The sequence below is a fragment of the Acipenser ruthenus genome, chromosome 11 (assembly GCF_902713425.1).
Source record: "Acipenser ruthenus chromosome 11, fAciRut3.2 maternal haplotype, whole genome shotgun sequence".
Taxonomy (NCBI): domain Eukaryota; kingdom Metazoa; phylum Chordata; class Actinopteri; order Acipenseriformes; family Acipenseridae; genus Acipenser; species Acipenser ruthenus.
Window position 1 is genome coordinate 42,747,749 of NC_081199.1, and position 26,318 is coordinate 42,774,066.

A 26,318-nucleotide genomic window follows, 5' to 3' on the forward strand; every position below is an offset into this window, starting at 1 on the left:
AAGGTAACCTCGGGAGAAAAAAAAATGAACAAGGAAAATAATTGACGTATTTGGAATTATAATATTTTTGTTATTTGGTGTTTGTCATCCCATGATCTATATTTCTAGTCTCCACAACAAATAATACATTCCCAGCTATTGTTTTACACCTTACGTAGTTTAGACATTAATTCAGCAGTTTATAATCGTTATACATGTGAAATGTACACAATTATTGGCTATTTATTTTACATTATTTTGGCTTTCATATCGGTAGCCTCCACTGTATTTTTTTTCAAGCATTCGAAAACTATTATTTGTACAAAGCCGAGTCTTTATTGCTGAGGGAATAATTCCTGCTGTCAGAAGCGACGAGTTTCTTTAGGCTCGTCTCAGCAGCCCTTTGAAAGATTAGGGCTCCACCCAAGCTTAATGAAGGCAAATATAAGTTACAAAGCAATAGGATTTGTGAAGCTGTTTTTTCAACGGTAGGTCAATTAATTAGATACATACAAAATAAACGATTACACACACACACACACACACACACACACACACACACACACAGGCGATGTTAATGGGTTGTCCATCAATGCATTTTCAAACCCTTAATTCTCTGATCTCAGATGCCTCCTCCCATTAAAGCTGCACAAAAACAAAGCTAACCACCCGGCGCTTAGGCAGTGAGCGCACAAGCTTCACTGGTGTTTGTGGCGAACGCTAAACTGAGCTGCTCTCTGTCCAAAGCGACAGGAATGTAGCGTCTAATGAAAGTGTACAAGGGCACTTTCAACTTTGAGCGCTGCAGCTGCGGCAGTACATCAAAGGAGAGACATTTCTCGGAAAACAGGAGGAAGGTTTTATTGTTCACGTTCTTCTTCGCAGCTCTGGTTTCATGAAAAAATATATACCGTATATTTATTTATTTAAAATTAAGTTTTCTGCAAGGTGGCATTATGACGGCTTTGCATTTCTTTGGGTTTCCGGAGCTCATGGATTTGACAGCCCACTGTCACTTTGGATTCGGTATTTGACCTGCAACTTTTTAAATTAATACAATACTCAAATCAAAACCCAGTAAACGCGATCATGGCATTGGACCGTACGCCGGTCACATCACGGCAGCTGCTTGTTTGGGTTGTAATAGGTAAGTTACTTTATCATATACTATAAAAATACGATATTGATGATATTATTATTATTATTATTATTATTATTATTATTATTATTATTATTATTATTATTATTATTATTATTATTATAGACTACTATTTCATTTTCAGCGTTCAGAAATTATAGTTTTTGTGCTGGGATACTCTTTAAGATTCTTATAGTATGTTTTTTTGTTTCGTTTTGTTTGCGGTGTGACATTGCTGTATTTAATCACTCACACGCACGCACACACACACACACAAAAACATACTAATTATTTTAGATTCAAATTACTCAATAAATTAAGATTGTTGTCGGTATCTTTATACAACTCTCCATTCGCGTCCGTAACTAAACTAGTACACTTTGACTGAATCGCTGATATCTGCACTTCAGCTGTGCTTAAACGCCAGAGCCTGTACTCGTTTAAATAACCTTCAGATATCTTTTATTATCTTTTTTTTAAGTGTGTGTACCCTACTGGTGATTCAGTCTTTGTCGTGACAAAGGATGGCGTACTAATGAAGCTCCCACTTGCCAGTATTGTAGTCATATGCATTAAATGACACTTAGATGCTTATGGACACAGACTTAATGTATTCCACAGTATCTGTACTGTACACGAGGAGTAAGAAACTGCGGTATTTCACTTGCATGTACAGTTTTGATAGAAACACTCGGACGCATTTACGAATGGGCCATGCAGGTGCGGGCACCATCTATTTTGATACAGTATAAGCGCATTTGAATTTTAAACCCCGCAAGTGATCAAATAAATTTGATCCGTACAGTAAATCGCACAAAGCGTATGACTCTTCAAACACAGCATTATAATTACCTCTTCTTTCAGTGGCTACCATGAACTCCAGATTCAAGAACGGTTTCTGTATGTTTTCATCAACCCTTTATTCAGAAATAAGTCACAATACATCATACTGGTAAGAAAGCCTTAGCATCGCCGGAGTGTACAACTCCAGATGAGCACAAATAGAGGGTTTATTTTATAGATAGATAGATAGATAGATAGATAGATAGATAGATAGATAGATAGATAGATAGATAGATAATACATATATATTCAAAAGCAGTACAACAAATATCCATCCATGTAATACATATATTGTATATACGCACATATATTAGATCAAATGCATTAATCAATCAATCAATCAATCAATCAATCAATACAAATATAAAATTTAGATATTACATCCAGTTCAATTCATATTAGTCTCAACCCTTGAACACATTATAATTCATAGCAATATAGAGTTAATATAAATCTAGTATAAATATGCAGACAATAACATGGGTTATTCATACATGCCAGCATTAGTGAGATAAGATGATGCCTTATACCACATATTTTTTCTTTTTAAATCTCGAGTTTGTTATTTAAAGAATAGGAGATTTTTTATATGATCTAACAATAAATTATTCCTTGGTTGTAGAGCAGGTGGCTTGGAGTCTTTCCATGACAGTAATACAGATTTCTTTGCAACAGATTCATTTTTGAAGTGGTTTTGTTAGTGAAAGCAGTGAGGTGTGCCCAAGAATTACAAGTCTAGCTGATAATTGAATATCAGAATCTATTATTTTAGAAATATGGGATACAAAGTTTTCCCACTCAGATTTTAATTTGTAGCAATTCCATATCCCATGTATTAGGGATCCTGTATCAGAGCCACAGCTCCACTGAAGCCACAGGTATATTCTTTAGGGGTATAATATACTTGTAATAATTTAAATGGAATTGACCTTCATTGTGCATTAGGATAACATGTGATGTTACTCTAAACTCTATGGCAGTTCTCATCTGAGAGTTTCTTTAATATCCAGCGCCCATCGTTTCCTTAGCTTATTATTCTTTGTGATGAATTTACTATTATGGGAGTCTCTATAGCATAAAGTTTAGTTACAAATGTATTTTGATTAAGAGGGTTAAATAAAAAAATATTTCAATATTAGTGGGTGTAAGGTTAATATTACCAGAACCGAGCACATCTGTTACAGCCTTTTTAACCAGTAGATATGTGCTGGTTTAAGTGGCATCAGTATTGTATTCATCTTTTAAAACTGCGTAGTGAAGAGAATGCATTGTTGTGAATTCAATTTGCTATTCTATTGATTCCCTTAGAACTCCAGCTTTCATTCGATACAAAGAGACTTTATTCTGACGACTTTGCTTCCAGTGTTGCAATGCACACAGCCGCATTTTGGACTTGTTCTAAATATGTTTGATTGTGTGACTTGTTATTTTTTTATGACATGCTATTATAATGTGATTTTTTTCCCTATCGATTGTGTACATGTTTTTGGTATTGAGTGACGGATCAGTGCAGTCATATATCCAACCCACAACGCTGCCGTCAGAATGAATTTGAGGAATGCACACTAAATTGATTAGCTATTTCAATATTTGGGTACATGCTCATGAAAACGAATGAAGTTGAATTGGTGCTGCAAGATATACTGAATTTGTGCGGTAGACTGAAAGAGGAATTTTAGGAGTGCAAGATCATAAAGGAATATGGGAATGAGATACATTAGCCTTCTAACAGGGAACTGCACGATGAAAGAAAAGATGACGAGACAAACAACGAAAGCAGACAAAAAGATATAGGAAATAGTATCTATAGTGTAGATATTAAAGCTGAACGTTTTACCGTCAAGAAAACAAACAAACCATGGAACGTACCTATAATGGCAACCTGTCTCATTCAAAACAAAAACAAACAGAAAAGCCATTGTGTACTCTTCTGACATCACAAAGTCATAATAACTCATTGTTCTGCTGTCAGAACAGTGAATGATCACTTTCCATGTCAACAGCATGCTCCCCTCGGACCTTCTGTAAACACAGCATGCTGCAAGGTGCTGCTGAAATGTCTGTACTTCCAAATCTCATTAGAATGCATTCATCTGTTTAAAGTGATGGTAGTTAACTAAATCATTCGGTGATCGGGCGTGTTTCGCACTTCAATTGGCTACATACTGTAGATCTCAAATGAGTTTTAAAATGTGATCCGTGGTTCTACATTACGACAGGAAGTGCTCAGTTCTCATGGAAATCTGTAACACTTGTCATTAAAGGAAGGAGTTTGTAATGAATCTCCTCCGAATGGCTGATGAGTTAATAGTACTGTCATCACACACAGTACAGTAAGACAGTGAGTCTATCTTTGCACCGTATGGTTTGCGGTTCGCATCTAGGCCTTGCCTTTCTATTCAATTCAATGGGCTGAGATGCCAGCTCATTACAAGTTGGTTGGTTAATGACAGAACAGAAGCTATTCCAGGTGAGATGAGCAAGACGTTTTCTTAACCTAGCGTAGTACCAGATATTCATTCTTTAAAATAAAATATGTGTTTCTTTCAAAACTGCACATTTGAGACGTATATAACAAACAGATGTGCACAACAGGTAAGAGATATGCAGTTATTTTGTAAACTACGATCCCGTTTAAGTCTGCACCCAGTGCACACTGAAATAGTGCACTCAAGCATGATCTGTGTTTTCAATGCAAGCTAGTGACAGAGACACCCTGAGTAGGCAGCCACCTTACTTCAGTTGGCCTGAACTCAGGTCTCAGTGCAGTGCTCAGTATTTATAACTCTCTGCATGTAAAAGTGTCTCAAGCCACCACACAGAAATGAAACAGCAATCATGAACAGGCAAGGTCACACTAGTGTGGTAGCTTTTGAGATTTGAAGAGCTCCTGAGGGAGTCAAGCTCACTGATGAATTTCGACAGGGTGTCCCATTCCGCCTGCTGCTCAGAGTCTGAGCTGAACTGCACGAAGAGAAAGGAGGCCCATGTGATGGTGACCTTGGGGAGAAACCAGCATGTCACAAATAGCAGCCAAGGCTACAGGCCCTTCAGAGTCTAGTGTGCAAGGAACCGGATTTCTAAATCAGCTTGCTGCTTCACTCGTAGCTTTGTAGATGTAGTGCATGTGCGCACATGGCCTGCTGAATTTCACTCTAATTGGAGCTTGGATTGAATTGTTCCAGGAACCCCCGGGAACATGAAGTTGCTCTGCAATCTATTCTGGGAAACAACAACACAAAGCTCAAAGACATGAATCGAAATCTCACATTTAGTTTGGGGTCATAGCTGTTGTCTAAATTTATCATAAGCTGCCCAGCGTTTTGAAGTGGCTGCCATATTGGACTGACAAAACAGATAAGAGAGAGAAGCATTCAATACTTATCCTTGGTTTAGTATCTGACACATTCAATTATATACCCGTGTGTAGAGAGAATCCACTAAGCAAGTCCATCTGCATAACAAGAGGAGAACTAAATAAAAAAGGCAATAGTTACTTAAAAGGAGGATTTTATGAATTCCTCTTCATCCTGTTTTAATACTTTGCCCCAGTTTTATTTTATCAGTAACTGTCCAATATCATTCGAATCAGTATGCTTTCTGGTGTGCTGGGGAATAAGGTTCTTGTGTTTTATCAGCAAGGTAATGAATGGGGGAACACACTCCTCTTCGACAGGGATGAACAGAAGGAAAAAGCTTCATTCCAGTCATTCACCAACCGTGAGTGAGCTGCCATTCCTGCTTTTAATGAACCCCTACAGAACTGAGATGTTTATTGCAATACTATGATAACAGATATTAAGGATTAACAGATAGGGCTCCTGAGGTTTGTTAAACCACTAAAGACCTACTATCAAACGATTACAGAAACACTACAACCACAGTCAGGGTTTGTTAAGGTAACGCAGGTTCTACCTCTGTAATCTGCACGACCTGTTGATTCCACACATGCTCTCTGGGCGTCCCTGATCAGCTCTAGAACTGTTTCGATGTCTCCTTTGTTCGATACAAGGTCGTTTGTAAAAAGCCTTTTCTTACAAAGCTCCTGGATTGTGGTACTTCCTCTTTCTTGCTGACAGGCTTTGTTTCTCATTGAAAACCTCCATTTCTGTGTATTTTTGCTGTCGATATCATATCTTGCTTGGATGGTTTTATTCTATAAAATGGGTAGACATACTGATCTGGCATCTGGATCAGGGATGGGCCAGGTTGAATGTGTTTACTATATGGGCTTGGTCATGCTAATGGGCATGAATAATGGGATACACTTTAATGGGAAGGACCTTTGTTCAAAATGATTTGTAAGCCCACTGTTACATTCCAGAGTAGAAAGATAGCTAGTTGATATAGTTTAACAATGTGTGTTAGCTTTTAGTCATTTAAAAACCTTGTATTTCTCACCTCTTATTAATACCAAGCCCCACTGATCTTTTTGCTCTAGTGGTGTAGATTGCTAGACTTTATTTTCACTGCCACCAAACTATAAATCCATTTCCAGTACAGCAGGCTCCTGAGCCGTGCAGCAGGTATACTCGTGCTGTGAGGATGCTGCTGTATAAATGAGACGCACTGTATATAGGTTTGAAATCCTTGGCTAGTGACCCTCTTAAGTTCATTCAACTGTGCTTCACTTGTAACATGCTCCCTTGACCGGCGTTTGCCTGGCAGCTGCTCGACGATGCAGTAGAATAAAAGGCTGTTTTCCAGGATGTGAAGCTGCTGTTGCACAGGGCAGTTGCAGGGAGAGGCATGGCTTCTCATTCAGTTTGTAAATGCACTCAGTGGGGAGGAGAGCTCACTCTGCTGCACCTACCATGCGTCCTCCTTCTGTGCCTCATCTCCATCTGCTCTGCTTGCTCATCGTTCACCTCCCCCGACCTCCTCCATTACCCCACAGTGCAGTGTGAACATGTATTAGTCATGCCAGGGTGGACCCAGTTGGCATGACGAGTCGAGCTTCCCTGCCGGCATTGAGAGCACGCAGCCCATCACTGCTTGTTGCTCTCTGCACACACTGGCACCACTTACAAGGTGGTGTCAGTGGATGACACGCGCGCTGCTCCATTTAACGCTGATTGGCTGCAGCATGTCGGGGTTTCTTTCTTCCTCCGCTCAGCATTATATGTGGTAAACATTCGGGGATTAAAAGAACAAAGAGAGATCTCTCTAAAGTATTTGTGGAGGAGAAGCTTATCCTTTATCCCCCCTGTGTAAGCCTCTTCCAAACGAGCTATCATTGTATCCAGAGTTGGAGTCTCTTCTGGTTGCTGGAGGCTCTGCTATAGGTAGCTGTCCATGATAAATCCTATGGCAGATTGGCCTGCTTCTGTCTATAGTGTTAGCTATCTCTAAATGATATCAGTATACAGTAGAAACACACACGCACACACAGACACATGGGTGAGTGTTTCCATGCTTGAACAAAGCATGTCAAACTAAATCAGTCCATCCAGATAGCTTGTATTGACTGGCATTAAGTGTTACTCCTGTCTGTGCTCACTTGATATTGCTGGTTATGATCCTCTTCCGAAATCTGAATCTGTTTCTTTTCATTTTGGGATTATGTATTTTCCATTTTACTGTTCATTACCAAAGCAGTTGAGAGAAAACAAAGCGTGCTTACGTACTAACTACCAGTGCATGTTACAATGCATCAGCACCAGCTATCTATCAGTGCTGCCTCAGCCCCCTGCACATAAAGAAGGTATTTGAAAGACATGCACTGTAGAGACTGGGATTTCATGCTGGCGCATGGTACAGATTATAATATATACATACTGTATTATATATATATATATATATATATATATATATATATATATATATATACACACACACATACACACACACAGTGTGTGGTATCTTTTCACACCACTACAAAGCTGCTCTTTAAATGTCTTCTGATTGCACTGTTCTGTATACTATGCAATGCTGTTTGCCCTTCATCTGCAGAATGCATGGCCATGGATAGAGCTGTGCCTGCTGTATTGGGTGGTACAGTGTGTGCTGTGTCGAGTGGTTTGTGGTTTGTAAGGTCGCCACTTGACCGTGTTATTCTTCCCAAAAAGATGTGTTTCTGAATGCATTTCTAGCTGAATAAATAAAGGCTAGTCAAATAAAGAAATACTTCGTCTTCTATTTTTAGCACGTTCATGATGTTAAGGGATGTTTTCTATTACATCACATCTGACGCTATAATACAATAACTGTCCAGCTCCGAGGCTGCTGTAGTTCAAACTTAGTGAGCTGGACGAAGGGCTGGTCTTCCTGACTAATTAGGGATATTGAAAAGTTCAAATGTCAGGTATTAAATAGATTACATCGGGGAAATACTTTAGGAAAAAAGTTCCTTCCTCCAGTAAATGTATTCATGGTCCCCCCCTAGGTTCTGATTTGGTCTGCTCTGTTTTTGCTGTTGTTATTAAGCAGCTCTGGTGCTGTACAGTCTATGTATAGGACTGCTTTCTTCTCAGATAAGCTTGTCCCGAGCGCTGATCAACATCACAAATAAATACAACAGAATCTCTGTGACACATTGTTTCAAGTGCCATTTCCTATTGGATGAACATCACTTCATGAAACACGTTTTGCATGTTTGCAGTGGCCTGTTGCTTGATGCATTGGAACCGTTTACACTCATATAAAACGTGTGTAAATAAACCAATGGCTGATACTGATGTCAAGTGATTTGTTTATATATATAAATATCTAGCTCTGCCTCGGTCGTGTTGTTGTTTGTCAAGTCACTGTGCAAGTGGCTATTATAATGTGCTGTCGAAATCCTGGGATAAATGATCTCAGGAAAACAGAAGTAATGGCTTTAGTTTTCTCGAAATCCTGGGATCAATAATCTTGTGATCTCGACATAACAAAGATTTGTTTTTTTGATGGCCTCAACGAGCCACTGTACAAGAAACACGCATTCAAATTACAACACGCATTCCTTAAGAATACAGCTTTTGAAATTAGCAAGGAGCAAATGGTTAAAATCTGAAAGCTATGTAAACAAAAATGCTTACATACATTGTGTTGCACTACATTCTAACACTTTAGCACAGTATATAAGCTTAGCTAAGTATTGACTCCAGTTAACTCACAGTAATGATGCTGTCACAACAGCAAATGTGAATGAATAATACACCTGTATCACACAGATATTGTTTGGGTGATCGGTGAAAATGGCCAGTTCATTTTGATGCTGTGTCATGTGAGCTGAACAGACATATTCTGCAGTAATGAATAGAGCATTTGATAGCAGCATGCCACAAAGCACTTAAATGTCTTGAGGGGAGATTATTTTCTTTTTCACAAAACCATGCAAACATAAACCTTTAGAAATCTGCCCTGTAGCGTTTACTTATTTGCTTTGAGGCTTCATTTGCTCTGAGTATTTAGTGTGAGTCTGTAAACAGCCCCGCTATCTGGTCTTGTGCAGCATATTGCGCTCGCATGCAACACACATGCATTGCAAAGGTACACCGTGCTGTCTCCGGATTCAAAATGTCAGCACTGAATGTGTAATGATGGAAGGTTAAAAAAACAAACTCATGTGATCGGTGGGCAGTAAAAATAGCAGCGCTTTGGTTCCCTGGATTAACCCCTCGTCTCCCTGCAGGCCCACACCTCTCAGAACTAAACGTGGCTGTGTGGCTTTTTAAAGAGAAGGGGTGCGGAGCAGATTTCAACAGTTTGTTTATTATAGTATTATACATTTCAAGTGTAACACTTAGAAAGGGGCTTGCGATTTCAGAAAAGTAACACAATTATACATTAACAATGTAAAAACAATTCATAATCACAAATTCACTTGCACATAAACACCCTGCCCCCTTCTAAATGACCTCCCCAACCAATGATGGGAGCCCAGGGACAGAACATAAATCACTACTTTGGCAGCACTTGGCCTATTGTTTTGGACCCACTGCAGCCGTCATAATTGCAGAAAAGCCTGTTGTAGTCGGGATTTGAAAAGTCTTGACCTGCAAGCCTCCGATTGGACAGCTCTGCTTTAAAGATACTGTAGTATTTTATTTTTAGTAGGCATGTGTGGATGGTATCTTGAACTGCAATATTTTGATGAGCACATTTCTGATAATCTCTATCTCTGTCTACACCCCCGCTGTTTTATGTGCTCAGTCGTTCTTAGCATTCATTATTGGCTTTTCCAATCAAATTAAAAACCTGCCTCCAGGTTTTGCTCAAGGTTACAAGGTCTGTGGTTGCTTTTGTGATATAATTCAGTGATCCTTGTATTGCTCATCAGTGGTTCACAATCACTTGTGTGACAGGCAGGCACCACACATAAAGGGGAGGGGATCTGCATGATGCCAGAGCCTGAACCTTCAAATGTACCAAACTGTTTTGAATTGTCATTTTAAATACGCACTAATTCACGACACTTGATTTGATGTTACAAAAATGGTCTGCCGACGAATGGAGTTGTTTATTCTCAGAGACACAAGATATCCCAAGCTGGCCCTAGACCAATGGCTGATGCTGCTTTAAACTGTTAAGTGATTTGTTTATTCAAATAAAACATTTAACCAAAAATAAATAAATAATCAATTGTCATATCATCTCAGTTCCATCTGGGTCCTGGGACCCAAGTTACCATAAACAGTTGGAGCCTGATTCCAGAAACTTCCCAAAATGTTTTAATTTCCTATTAAATAAACATCAGTTCATGATAAAAATGTCGTCCTTTATCATAACGACAACACTTATGCATCAATTACCTGCTAGAGTAACACAGCTTTTCCACATAGTAAAAGCACACCCAATAAAGTTAGCAAACTACAAACATACAACCTGGGTGCATGCGAGTAGTTTGACATTGTTTTTTTTATTAATTATTTTATATTTTTACCCTGATGATAATTTGGAGTAAATGCAGCCCACAGTCAGTTATCTACATGTATGACTGATGCAGAGGATATTCATTCTAATATATTTTTCCTGTACGGAGGAATGTTTCATTTGAAGTCCCTGTTTAATGGGTATGTAAAGGTTTAGATATGCGCTGCTCTGCTTGAATCCTGATTGGCCGAGGCAATCCATCGGGTTTAAAATAAGCGCTCATGCAGACTGAGCTAATGTTAATGGTTTGGATTTGATAAGTGCTTGCTTCTTATTAGTCTAAATAAACGATTTGAATGTTAATTAATATGTCGCTTGAATTGGCCGTAAAGCATTACCATGTGTGCTCTATTTGTTCTATCTGTTGTTGTTTTTGCAGCTCATCATTTCATTTCCGTCACTGCTTGCGATGAAGCCTTCTACAGCCACGCCATTGAGGAGTACTGTCTGAGCAAGTTTAAATTTGATATGGACGCTCTTGGGCAGCGCTACTGGTGCGAATGGGAGGAAACAGTCGGGTAAGTTCATCCCTTCCCTTGTAGGTGCAGGTCTATCTTTAACAGTAGTAAATAATTACAGTCGTTGTCAAATCCTGATCGCTTACACATATGTATTTAACAAATTATTCACCAAAGGTATCCTACGTTATGTCCTATGTGTGATTTAAGTGTTATGTACAATATATACAGTATCAGATGAGCCATGCGTGTGTTGGTTAAACTCGCTTGACTATGACATCAATTCAACTTCCCAACGAGACCAAAACAGTACTCCACCTCACTTATTTATGTGTAGTCTGCACTTTTTTTTTTTAAACATAAAATGATGCATATTGCTCAGTAAATTCCACCGGAGTACACTCATACAATCCTTGGCTCACATTTATTTGCTTTCGTAAAACATTACAGATACATGCTAATGAAGAATACCAACTGTGCCCACAAAAAGTGGAAGATAAAAAATATTCTAATTTGATCTGTTTTCTTTTTCTTTAAACTAAGTTACTTCAGTGTCACTTTGGATGTCCTAACCCCGGACCCTAACCCTAACCCAATCCACATTATTTTGTAAAATAAAGAAAAAATAAAAAGTGAGACATTTAAAAATATATACTGTGGTCTGTTCAACTGATCTAGACTGTGTCTGCTCTAACCTTGGGGTAACTTTACATATGAAAGCTTTCACAATCTTAGCAGTGCATGCATGTCTAGTAGGGTTACCATATGGCTCCAGATTAACCGGACGCTTTGAGACAGAACGGGATTTCAAAATTCCCCCTAAATTGAAAGTAATTCACGTATAAATGAGCTCCACCTTTGCTGAGATTAATCCTGCTGTGGTGGAATTGCTTGGGCGCAGCAAACAATTCACACGGATCAGCTGCTTCTGATCAGATCTTAATGAACGAATAGCTAATTTATTGATAGAGCAACGAGATGATGATGCGATTGTATTTGCAGAATAATATGGGCGATTGAATTTTAACAAACAGAAAAAAATAGCGACTGGCTGCAATTCATTCTTAGTATAATACAATTATTTGACGCGCATGCGGGTATTTAAGCACCATTCTTAATTGTAGCTAAGGATGGTTCATTAACACCTTCATTTATTTCAATTTAGGGGCAAGTTTGAAATCCCGTTCTGTCTCACAGCGTCCGGTTAATCTGGAGCCACATGGTAACCCTAATGTCTAGTGTATTTCCATCTGTGGAACACCCGGGGTAGTCTTATTTCAATGATTAAATCAACAGCGATATTTAGACCTGCTGAAAAATAAAAATGGAATAGTCCCAGTGGTTTTGAATATTTAAACTGGTTAACTTTATTTAAATTTAATTTAAATTGCAAATGAGTAACCTTAATTGGCCTGCGGTCCCGTTAAGCTATCCACATACAACATAACAGTCTTAAGGAAATGATTACGCTGCATATGGCTTTAGCATGAATACAGGAGTTAATATGCTTTTATTATTTTGTTTGAACATGTAAAATGTTGCTTTGGCATAAACAACATTTTTTCCAAGTGAAGCTAATAATTAATTATTAAAGGCTGTGCTGTGAATCAACTTAACTACGTCGAATAAACACTCTGGAAAACATCTGTGAAATGAAATAGGAATACATTACTGAGTTTTCTGTGACAGCAAGAACAAGTTCAAAGCTTTTCAAATGCAAACATTTAAATCTACAAAGTGAGTCACTGGGCAAATTCATACCCCTCTATGGTTAACAATTATATTTTGCACTTAAACTCATAAAAGTTTCACTTTAAGACAATGTCATATTTATGCTATTCCGCAAGTCACAGCTGATTTGAGCATAAAAAGGAAAATTACATTAAAAGGTTCTCCTCGTGATCTTTCAATGTAAGGTTTAAATCACTACAGCACTGCTACTAAACTGTGTTAAAAAACAACAAGTTTCTCTTTGTGCACAGCTCAGACTGTATTGCTCAAATTGGAGCCCTTCATTTTCCAGATTCAGTTGTAAAGCTGTCTTTTTTACACTGCAGTATTATATAAATACATTGTTGACAAATCAGTAATGTGTCTGCATACCGTTTTATTACATTGTTGACTTTTAAATTAAAGAAATGTAAGCTTGCCTGGAAAACAAAAGTTTAAAACATAAATAAAAAAAATACATCAGTATTTACTGTGGTAAACTTGTATGACGATAATTATAATATCATTTGTATTAATGTATCACTCTGAAACTTTTGTTGCAGAGCAAACTAGCATATCAAAACGACCTTGGATTCCACCATTTCATTTCACATGCTGTGAAGCTGTGTGCAATATTTCAACCGGGAAGTTCATTATATGTCTTCCAAAGTCTCCAGCTACACTCCGAGGGCATCTTCATTTGACAACGGCAGTTTAGAGTTAGGTTTCCTGACTGTAAGGCAATGAGTTTGATTTTTAAACAAGCTCAAACTGAATCTAAATGATCACACAAACTGCCCAATGTGGTTTCCCTTGGAGCCCAGCCACCAGTGTACACCACGGCGGTCGGGTTTCTCCTATTAATACACCCCATCCCATGCCATACCACTGACACCATGCCATTACAGTGAGGCCCTGCTGACAGGGGCAGTAAAACATCTGCCACTGCAGGGCTTGTGCGGGTGGGGGACTCTCTAACAGCAATTTATCAGCAAGCTAGCTGAGTATGAAATGAATTGATTGCATAATGATGATGACCTCCCCTGCTAAGCCCAGCGGGCTGTTTTCCAGTGCTGTCCTGAACTCGTGCTTGAGGTCAGTGGAAAAATTCCATGAGTGCCCTTGTCTGTTACCTGTGCTTATAGCAGAAACCTCTGTGTTGTTTACACAGCGTAGGAACACAGGAGCGTGCAAAGAGCAGGGGTGTCTCCCAATACCACAATCTTTATTTTTAACATCTGAAAACTATGAACTAAGACAGGGGGAATTGATTTCGTGAGGGTGCCTCTCTCAATTGATTTCGTGAAGGTGCCTCTCTGAGCCCAGGGGATATATTATAGGACCCCACAAACTATATCACTAAATAAATCACTATATAAACTAAAACAGAAAATACTTTCCTGGCACATCTGCATTTACACCTGGAGGGTAAAAATCAATCAATCAATCAATCAATCCAATTCCCAAGGTTCTCCTATTAAAGCAATAACATGCGTGTATAATGAATACCTCAAGGTATGATTAGGTTATGAGGTCTTCATTTTGCTGTTGGTGGGAAGCTGCTGTAGAATGTTGTGTAAAGGACTTGTAGGTGTCTGGTGGTGGATCAATTCATTAAAGGGACTCTCAGGATCCTTGGCTGGCAAGGTGACAGCTGTGTCCTCAGTCCTCTTTTGTGTGGAAATGAGAGCTTGGCTTGTGTTGTTCAGGACTGTCTGGACAGTCTTTAACATTTAATATGTTAAGGTTGCATAGCCTTGAACTCCTATTCTAGTGCAGGTCACATTTCAGCCTGCATGCAGCGAGATCCAGGATCTTAACAGCAGAGCCTGCCATAACGCCAGCCTGTAAGGAGACACCAGCTGGCAGGGAGTTTCGGAGAGAAGCCTTTTATAGACAAGCATGCCACATATGACACATATACCGAAAAACCCTGGCACAGAGCTGTCATTTCACCCTGGCACAGAGCTGTCATTTCACCCTGGCACAGAGCTGTCATTTCACCCTGGCACAGAGCTGTCATTTCACCCTGGCACAGAGCTGTCATTTCACCCTGGCACAGAGCTGTCATTTCACCCTGGCACAGAGCTGTCATTTCACCCTGGCACAGAGCTGTCATTTCACCCTGGCACAGAGCTGTCATTTCACCCTGGCTCAGAACTGCCATTTCACCCTGGCACAGAGCTGTCATTTCACCCTGGCACAGAGCTGTCATTTCACCCTGGCACAGAGCTGTCATTTCACCCTGGCACAGAGCTGTCAATTCACCCTGGCACAGAGCTGTCATTTCACCCTGGCACAGAGATGTCATTTCACCCTGGCACAGAGCTGTCATTTCACCCTGGCACAGAGCTGTCATTTCACCCTGGCACAGAGCTGTCATTTCACCCTGGCTCAGAACTGCCATTTCATCCTGGCACAGAGCTGTCATTTCATGCTTACATGCAGTACAAAGGCACTTTGGGCCACAAAAGAATGAAAGAGCCCAAACAAGTTACATAGGTATTACAAAACAAACCACCACTCAGCAGTAGGACCAGGGCCAGTTTAAACAATGCACAATGCTGCCTTGTCAAACAAATATATTATATAATCTGCATGTCCATTACTGTTACTGCAGCTTTACAAACTGCTTTAAAACTTGAATAATATGGAGTGAATTCAATTCCCCTGCCTCTGGAGTGGAGCTCGATGCTGTCATGTGTGTTGCCTGCACAGCCTTTACGGAACACTCTGCATTACTAATCCTTTGCACTTTAATGAAAAGCGTCGATTGTGGCATGCTGTCATACACAAATGTTACCAGTTACCTTCATTTTTCACAGGAGGGTTTCTAGTGGTTTATATACAAATCATGCAAGTAGAAAAATGCTCCTTTAAAATATTTTTGCAGAGGCTCTGGCCGGCCGGCATGAGGTAACCCTGTTTAATGATTTATTATAACGTGCTGATGATGTTAAACAGTTAAGAGACGCGTTTCTTATTGTGGGAACATTATACGTGCACCTGGTCACACAGCTTAGGTTTAGGTCAGATCTCATATGAATTCTTGCAGTTAGAAAGCACTGTGCGTTAATGCAGAGTATCTCCCGGGTCATGCACTCTCGGATCTCCGGAGTGATCAGTATTTCAGAGAGGAGCAGCATGACAGCCTGGGAAGGAAGGATTCTCTTGCTTGCTGGCTTGGAAAATGTGGTTTTAACATTTCTAACAGACCTGTCCTGGGCTTTCCTCTGAGGATCGGCTGTCATTGCTGGAACATGCTCTCCTGTTAGTCCCTAGGCAGCAGTACACCATGAATAACTACGCATTGTTCTATTTTATTACTGCCTTAGTAAATTTACAAATTAAGGCAAGGGATTTTTATGCACAGTTTAAAGTATGCTTACTGGTATAACAAAATAATGGTTGTGATAATAAGACAGAGAGACAGAGACAGAGACGAGACACAGAGACAGAGATACATAGACAGAGAAACAGAGAGACAGAGACAGAGAGACGAGAGACAGAGAGACAGAGACACATAGAGACAGAGAGACAGAGAGACATTGAGACAGAGACACAGTGAGACAGAGACACAGAGCAATAGAGAGACAGAGACAGGGAGACGTGTTGTTTGTGTACTCTCTATCCCAGGTCCTGTGATGATGCTGACATTGTGAATCCCTGCTGTCAATCTTCCAAGGCCTACCATAGCAAGACATTCCCACCCTTAAAGGAACAACCTGTTAAATGTGTGCCAACAAAGACATCAGTGTGGGGGATCGTGGCACAACCCAGAAATCATTCTGCTGATCTCTTAAAGCCGCTTGACTCACAAATACCTCAAAGACACCTTCCGTTCGGGGTGGACGAGTTGTGGGGCTCTTAGCAAAGCTTTTTGAATCCAGCAGTGCAGAGACAGCATGACACAGCCTGCATCTTCAGGAATTTGTTGAACAAGGGTTCAAGTTCAACTTCATTGCACAGGGTGTCAACATTCAAGCTGAACCTCACCACCATTGAGTAGGGAGGAAGGTCAATTGCTGTAATTTCAGAAGTTTACCAAAAGTCCTTGCCTATAATAAATTTGCTTAGTAATTTTGGTGCCGTGTTTATTTTTGCAACCTTGAGTGTGGTTCAGGGGGCAGGAGCTAGGGCTTTTCCCCCATTCTGTCCTGCCAATAATATCTGCCAACCTCCCACTTTAAACCCAAGTCATGCTCTTATTCTCTGTCTTGTGTTTTTTGTTTGCGTATTGCTATGTTCGTGTTTCGCTACACAGCTGACAAACGCCGCTGACACCACTGGACTCGCAGCCTTGATCCTGCTGTGCCCGCAGCCCTGCAGACTCCCACTCAATCATTTAAAATCGAAGATTAACAATTTAGATATAAAAATGGCTACTCACCTGCCTCACTTTTCTTTCTCTTCAGAATCCAAATTCTCAAATGCTGAATGTGAAATCCCGAATAATGATCATGTTTCTCTTCTGAACAGTCATGTATTGTATGGTTTCATCACCTTAAAAAAATAAAAAGCCGTTGATTACTCAAATGAAACCAAAGACTGTTCTTTCAGCTCAAGGTTATTCTGTCTATCTGGAAATGGTTTGATGTATAGAAACATGCTAATAAAATGAATATTGATTCACAGGCACTGAGTCATCACAGACAGGAAGAAAGATCTACTCTCCTAAAATATCTCATGTTGGCTTCACAGTGTCTTTCTGAACCTAAAGTTCTGCTGCTAATTTCCAAAGTAACACAGAATCGTGCTGGAATGTTGTGTCTGCGCGTGTGTCCCCTGCCAGGTACAGGGGTGTAGAGCTATATTTAGAAGTAAGGGGTCGCTGTTATCTACCCTCAACCCACCCCCCCACCCATACCATTATTCTCCAGTATCGGATCATGTATCATTGTTTTCACGATATGAGCACATTGCTATGTAAGTCTATTTTACTTTTTCTAATTTTGTGAACAAAAACAAACTTAGGACTGTATTACCAAGAAGGTGGTAAAATATATATACAAAAAAGTCAGGCAAGACAAAGTTAATTCATTATTTTTTTTTGAAGTGGAAGAGTATGCTGAAAACACATTTAACATTCTCAGCACGTTACGAGAGCTTGTCTCCTGCTCTTGCACAGCCTAATTGGCACAGGGGGAAAATGTTCAGTGTGTAACATCATTCTCTCACAAACCGTTTGCGGACAGTACAGGGAGTTAAAAATTAATATGAAAGCCATGTAAAGGGGCCAAAAAAGTACATTTGTCTGTGTTTTTAGTTGATGCATAGGACTCTTTTGGGATACCCAAGGAACATTCCTTCCTTCAATGAAATCTCTGTGGACAGCTGACAGCCTGCGCTGTGAGAGGCTGTTAATAAAACATCAGCCGCTCTGCATGAAGAGCACGGAGAGGAGTGCGTGCAAACCCAACAAGAGCCCGGTCCTGGAGAGTCCCTCTGGAGCACAGCAGGGTTCAGGAGCAGAGGACGTCCCATGTGTCAATATGAAGATTGTTCTGGTGCAATAGGTTCTGACATGGAAAAGGCCCTCTTTATCTTTCCATAGCCCAGGCACCACCCCAGCTGTACACTGGCACTGCCATGTCTCATTTTCCTGCATTCATTCGATGATGTCACTTGCAAAGTGCATTGATCTGTTTACTGTACTTCAGCAGTGTACGGTTCTCAGCATTGTCCTGTAACATCCCCCATATATGTAATAAAACAATTAGGAAAAGCAAACTTAGAGAGTCTTATTGCTCTGCAAGTTTTAATTTGGACAATTCAGCACAATTGCAAGTCTCTGAATGGGAGAGGGTGTTCAGGTAAAGACAGAGCTGTGCACGCAGAAGTGAATGCATAACATTTCTAACAAATATATGAAACCTTAAGTCACCATAAATACATGGCAATGTGGAGATCTCTCAGATGAATTCACAGTGCACCAGATATTACTCAGTATTATTGAGCTGTACCAGCACACCAGTTTTTTTTTAATTTTTTTATTGTCAGTGCCTCACAAGTTGAACTGGCCACAAAGATGCAAAATCAAAGTATCAGATATACAGCAAGAGCAGGCGATGCAGGGTCAGACGGGCTAGGCATCATGAATATTTAGTGACAGTCTGTCTCATAAGTTATTGGCATGGAAAAAGGAGGGCAGTGGCAGGGTGACAGGGATTGAGATTGATTTTTAATAACAGATTAGGTTAAAGTGAGTAGCTCACAACAGATCAAGACATAAGACTAATGGGTTTAACAAGGACTGATTCAAAGAACTGCCTGCACTGAAACAACTGACTTGTGATAAAAATGAAAATGAAAGAATAAAAACGATCCACTGTATGTATCTCTGAGTGCTAATTATGCAATTATATCCGTCTTCTGCACAGTGCCTATTATGAATGCATTCATTTCCAATTGAAAGTACATAGAAAAAACAACATGATTCCAGTTCCCTAATATGCATTCCTTTCACTTCGTAGATCTCACATGTTCATCCTGTATATGAAAGATTATGTGATGTCCCAATCTCACTGTCAGTGTAAGAGATTGAAGCTGAAGTTAGCCCGGGACTTGCAAACTAACAACAACCTAATGCATTTTCACAGCAGGTTAGCACTCTAATAGAGTCAGACTCAGCAGTGGCCTGACTCTATTTGAAATCACCCTCATTAAGGGAACCACATTTTCAGCTTTTGTTGTACAAGGTGTGGGTTGACAGCTTAGCAAAGCAGCAGAGGTGAAAAATCCTTTTCTTGAAAAAACAAAACGGAAAAACAAAACTAAAAAACTTTTCTCTGAACTGTATTCAAACAGCCCTCAGGCACAGTGAAGAAACCCTCCTACAGCTCTTATTCCTGCTTTATTTGAATGCTGCTCCTGTGTTACCACATTGTTAACATGCATATCTGTTGACAGCAGATCTAGTTTATCACGTTTGCTCGGTGCGTCTCCTGACTGGATAAGCACGCTCAGTAAAGACTCTCTTTCCGCATCACATGGACACCAAGCAAGGAATAATTATAACAGAAAATCAATTACAATAACGTTTAAAACCCTCAAAATGCAAGTGCATGTTGACTTAAAATAAGCTTCTGGAGGATTTCAAGCGAGTGCACATGCAGGAGATACAATTGTTCCATTAAACCTGACAGCACCTTTGTCAGGTTCATTATGTCCTCTGCCTGCAGTGTTTTCTCTTACATACAGTATGGTCGTATTCAGGTAGCAGTGTGTATACACAGGCAGCAGTGTGGAGTAGTGGTTAGGGCTCTGGACTCTTGACCGGAGGGTTGTGGGTTCAATCCCCAGTGGGGGACACTGCTGTTGTACCCTTGAGCAAGGTACTTTACCTACATTGCTCCAGTAAAAACCCAACTGTATAAATGGGTAATTGTATGTAAAAATAATGTGAAATAATGTATAATGTGATATCTTGTAACAATTGTAAGTCGCCCTGGATAAGGGCGTCTGCTAAGAAATAAATAATAATAATAATTATTAATTAAAGTCAGTATTTTTTTATTTAAGGGAAATTGCACTATTTTTATTACGCTTTGACCGGGGGAATTATAATTGTGTATTTTATACAACTTTTTTATAATGAAATCCATGTTGTATCAATGAAGTGTGGTTCGTCCCAGTGCAATGCACAGGGAATTGTAAATGGGTGGGTAAGCTGACAGGACTTTTCAGTGCCTAATTGATTGTACCTCCCTGCTCCTGGCTGTGGATATGCTTTAGTCTTGCTTGTCGAACACGGTTCTTTTTCCAGTGTTCGGGGAGATGTATGCAAAGCTGCAGTCTCTCCTGTGGGCTCGTTCACTGCTGACAGATGGCACATTCATCTGCATCATCCAGTCACATCACTTGTTCAAGGTTCTGTTCCCTCTTAAGAAGCTTGAGTAACAAATGGGACATCATTCTTAACAAACAGCTGCCTGCTCGAGGACTGTGCCACAAAGGGTTCTGTGCATTACGCAAACGGTCTCAAATAACTATTCCGTTTTCAAGTCTCAATTTGCACTTCATCTTGAAAAATCAAAACTGAGGCTTAAAAGACATCATGAAGTTTAAATAATCTTTAATTGACACACTAAAACAGGTGTATTTCGGTATCTACAGTGGGTACCTTACCCAGACAGCATCATCACAGCATCTGCTTCGTGTCCCGTGAAAGAACATGACTTACTTACGTTTAAAGGATCTACTTGAAAATATATAGCTTGTGCTTTTGTACTCAATTTCATCCAAATCAGATCATTGAAAATGATCACATACCATTATTAGTCTTGGACTACTGTACCTAAAGTAATAGTAGGTAGCCCAATATGTTTTTTTTATTTTTTTTCCCCAATATATGTAGGTTCCAAACGATTTAACTGTTCATTTGGATCCAAATCGGATCTCAAATTCTACTTCTAATCGTGTAAAAAAAAAATCTGAAAATCAACCTTATATTCTGTGACTGAACTCAAAGTAATTTTTCCCACAATCTTCCCACAAGTATGTGTTTTATTTGCCTGTGTGACACTGGCCTCCATCACATGGGTCTGTTCAACTGACCCACCTGTGATAATATCAAGTTGTTCTTTTTTAGTGATTTAAAGGACAGAGTGTATTCAGATCCTCCAGCGCTGGGTAGACCGCACAAGGTGTAGACAGAGAGACAGACGGACTGACGTACAGAAAGCATCTCTTCAGAACACAGCGAAATGATGCTTTCTGTGTGTGAGTGAATGGCTAGGTTTTCACAGCTATATTTAGCAGAGAAGTGGCTCTGTCTGTGTAGAGATTTCAATACCTCTGAGACACATTCCTGCTCCTAGATAAAACATACAGCTAACTATAGCAGCAAACATGCCCTGGAAAATGAGATTCCCAGAGCTACAGGAACACAGAGAAAACCCCTAAGGCAGAGAGGTAGTGCATGTTTAAAATGAGATTCCCAGAGCTGCAGGAACACAGAGAAACCCTCTGAGGCAGAGAGGTAGTGCATGTTTAAAATGAGATTCCCAGAGCTGCAGGAACACAGAGAAACCCTCTGAGGCAGAGAGGTAGTGCATGTTTAAAATGAGATTCCCAGAGCTGCAGGAACACAGAGAAACCCTCTGAGGCAGAGAGGTAGTGCATGTTTAAAATTAGATACCAACAAATCTGAACTTTCCTTATGCAAGGTTTATACCACCCACTTGTTACTATGGGAACAGCAAGGACAGTCTGTAACTTTACCAAGAGACTGATCCTGGCTGTGATGGAGAGTGCCAGGAGGAGTGGTCCCTCATGACTGAGAACCTGGCAGATAACCAGTGATAAATGGTCCATGCTTAAGTGGCTCAAACTGTAGACTGAAAACTGTGCCACGTGTCACAGTATGAGACACCTCAGAACAGTATTTCTAATCAAACTTAGACTCAATCACAGTGTGTCGTTACACGCATATTTACAATATGTCTCTTTTCTATCAAAATGACCAGATAAAATCATGTTTTACATCAGACAAAGTTCCCAGTGTTTCTGTAATTATTTCAATTATATAGTCCTTTACTATATGTGGATTTAGCCTATGAAACATTTTGTGGTTAGCTTGAATTTTTGTGTATGTTGATTCTGCCATTCCTTACTTTTCTTCTGTGTGAATAAATCCCTTTGGTAAAGTAGATAAGCAACAACAGAATCCCTGTCTAAATGAACAGAGTACACACTCTGAAGGGTGGAGACTAGGAATATAAGACGTTTATGAAGAGAAGCTCTCTGGAGTATACTGGAACACGGCTCAACCATCTCAGAATTTAAGAAGAAAAGCTGTAAACAAACTCCCCGTGTTTATAAACCCCATTAATCCTGAATGAGTGTCTCATCTGTCAGGAAATTCAATACGCTGGCGCTGGCATGTCCTGATCTGGTAACACATTTCAGTGTCTTGTGTTTGGCACTCAATTCTGTCCTGGAGGACATGTGCTCCCTGCCGGACAGACTGCAGAGCTGTTCCTGGAGTGAAGACATCCTCACACAGAGGAGAGGCTGTGAAACTCAGCATGCATACAGTGGGCTGCTCTCAGAAACTGAAACTAAATTAACTAGCCCTCTGCAGAGCATCGACAGCAGCCATACCACTGTCAATATGAGTGTAGGGTCAACACAGCCAGGCAGCGCTGACCTGACGTCTGTAAGGTATTAAATGGTTCTGAAATGAAAACCATTCCTCAGTTGTTACTGCCTCTAAGTCAAGGGGATGAACATGTATTTATCAGTTCCTAAATGATTTGTACTACATGTCACAAAGTATCCTCGATCGACTTTTATGCCAAACCCACAACGAAGACATTGGCTGAGGCAGGATGTATTGTCTTCAACCTAGGGAGGGATCTTTTAATAAGCCATTGGCTGGGACTTGTGTGATCCCCTTGGCACTGTGTGGACACATGAGGATTTACACAATAGAGTATACAGTAATGTGACGCTAAATATAGAATGGCTCTGTGTCCATTCAAGGCAGATCAGGGTTAAAAACTAGGGTACAAATCCGTGAAGAATCCTGCGGCGAGCGTTCTGTCCTTCTAGCGTACAGCTGTGATCTGACCTCTTTTATACACCTGAAGGTATATTTTGTTACAGCAGTTGTTAAGTGGAAAAGTGACAGCGATTATCCTTTTGGAAAATTTGGAGCACAGTTACACAGTTACACCCCCAAAATCTGAACACAACAAGTTTCAATAAATAATACTATGTTAGAATGCTCGGACAAAGACAGCTCATAGTTTTAATGTTGTGTTGCTCTTGTTAGGCAATCATTATTTTTATCTGCCCCCGGGGACTGTCACTCATGATGCTAAAATCACTACTGTCACTACTACTACTACTATGAATGCTACATGGTGCAATACTTGCCTTTTGTAACGAAGGAGGATTTATACATTGAGCTGAAACAGCTGCCATGAACTAATGCGGATGCTGATAACCCTGTGCTCGTGAGACCAGTGAAGCCTGACCCCTGGGAGATTAGTGGACAAGGTCATGGCTGTTGACTTGGCAGCACGCCTGCCCAACATGAAGGACACAATGTACCCGGAATGCTCAGTCTTTAGGAACGACGGCCACCAAACCTCAGGACCAATCCCAGGCCTCTGTTTAAATACAAAACCAATGGGATGAACTTGATGAACCCCAACCCACAACCTAGCACGTTCTGCTTGAAGTCCTGGAAAGTGACTTAATAAACACTCTCTAACCTACACGATCAAGGAATGTCCAAGCTCTTACAGCCCCAGTGGGTGACCGCCACTTGACTATATATATTTTTTGAAGTTTCAAAAGCCGAATGGAACTTGCAACTGTATCAGAAATGTGTCTTGTTGCTAAGCTTTGCAAACAACTAAGTTGCTTTTAGTTATAATTAGAACACGACCTGCATTCTAGAACCTGTCCCTTACATGGAGCTCAGCAGAGTTCAAGCAGTGCCCTGTGAACACAATAGGATAGCTTCACATGGACGTCTATAGACACTTTAGAGCCTGGCAACTCCCAGACCAATTGCAGTCTATCGACTCCGTATTGAAAAGTAGCGCTCATCTTACTGCCAGCTGTCTGCTGATTTAAGTGTGGGTTTAAGAGAACAGTCCCAGGGAAGCAGATTCATGGAGAACTCACTGGAGCTTTATATTACTGCCAGTTACAAAGTATCACTCAGCTTTGGGGGGCATCATAAAGCTTAATGGAGATACAGAACGATTTCTGCTCTTGTCAAATGAGCTCTCCAGGAAAGGCAATAAGAATTGATAGCGGGCAGATAGATATGATCAAAGCTATTCAGAAGCAAAGAAAGTATCCTTGATTGCAAAAAAAAACAAAAAAAAATCACTTATAACATGGGTGTCTGACATGTGCAATAACACTGATGAGGGCATGCTCCAGAACATGTATAGTTTACGAGTGTTTGAAGTGGTGGATGGCATCACTGGAACAGGCAGTGGATGGATGTTTCCAAAGTAATCTGTCCTCACAGCTTCTTTACTTTTCTCCCCCCGCAGGTCCTACGGCGAGCTCACCAACTGCACGTTTCTGATAGCTGAGAAGCTGGAGTGTTACTGGCCCAACCGGCTGGTGGATGAGTTCTTCATCGGCATCCACAAGCTTTACTTCAGAAACTGCTCGCTGTCCGGCCGCTCCCTCAGCGATCCCCCCAACAGCGTCCTGGGTCCTTTCATCGTGGTGCCCATCCTGGTCACGCTTCTCGTGACTGCGCTGGTGGTGTGGCGCAGCAAACACAGCGAAGGGATCATATAAGCACCCAACCCCTCCCACCCACCCACCCACCGACTTCAGAACTACCAGTAGACACCTCCAGCTAGGGAGGAGGGAAGTGGGGGCAATCATTTCTTAACCAAATGGTGCCCACCCTACCCTACCAGCAGCCGCAGCAGACTCATCAACAGTGCCATCCTAGATTTGGGTGCAAAGGTTGCAAAGATTGAAAAAAAATAATTATGCATGATGTGTTTTTTTTTTTTTTTAAATACAAATTTGAATTATGATATTACATGAACACCAGAGCTCTGCAGCAGCCCACTGTGGACCTTCTAATTCTGAGGACAAGCCTTCCTGTACCAGGAGATGGTGGCCCGTATTGTTACATGGATAATAAACTCAGCAGCTGGATGTTTGAATGAGTGACTAACAAGGACAATATTCAGGGTCCCGGCAACTGTGGCTGATGAACCCAGCAAACAATGGACTACCTGGTCGGTTTCTGTTTTAAAGGACAAGCTGCAGTGAGGTGCTGCATAAACACTGGATAAATACAACAAAAAACGAAACTGTAGTCATAATTTCTAAATTAATATATTTGAAAATTCACTTCAGTTATTTCTGCTGTGCCAATGCTTGAATATAATAATAATAATAATAATAATAATAATAATAATAATAATAATAATAATAATAATAATAATAAATTATAACTTTTGATTACAGCTTATGGAAACATTAAAAAGCCAGAGCCTGTTAATTTGTGTCGGGGTTTCTTTCTTTCTTTGTGTGTGTGTGTGTGTGTGTATATTGTCTTCACAATAGTTTGCAAGATGACAACGGGTGGAATATGTCATGCCGTAGTGTTACTGATATTATTATAATCATTATGCAAATTCTATTAATTTAGCAGAGGAATCAGGTATAAAACAAAACCTCTTTCATTAACCATGTTTTTTTTTAAAGAAAGGGAGCAGTGCGTCACTTTGTTGGTGAGGGTGATCTTGAGCGCGCTGCAAGATTACCGTACAAGAACAAAACATTAGAAAACACAATGTGCTGACGTGATTTACAAGCAGCCACTTGGACACGTGTTT

The 26,318-nt window shown here is 40.3% G+C and overlaps 1 protein-coding gene across 1 annotated transcript; it reads left to right on the top strand.

Annotated features, from left to right (window-relative positions):
- Positions 1-635: 635 nt before the first annotated feature.
- On the top strand, positions 636-25,981 carry LOC117426228 (receptor activity-modifying protein 1-like). The gene is made up of 3 exons (XM_034043617.3): positions 636-1,126; positions 11,196-11,334; positions 25,005-25,981. Exons 1-3 carry the CDS (start codon positions 1,069-1,071, stop codon positions 25,258-25,260), a joined length of 453 nt encoding a protein of 150 aa, XP_033899508.1. The 5' UTR covers positions 636-1,068; the 3' UTR covers positions 25,261-25,981.
- Positions 25,982-26,318: the final 337 nt, after the last annotated feature.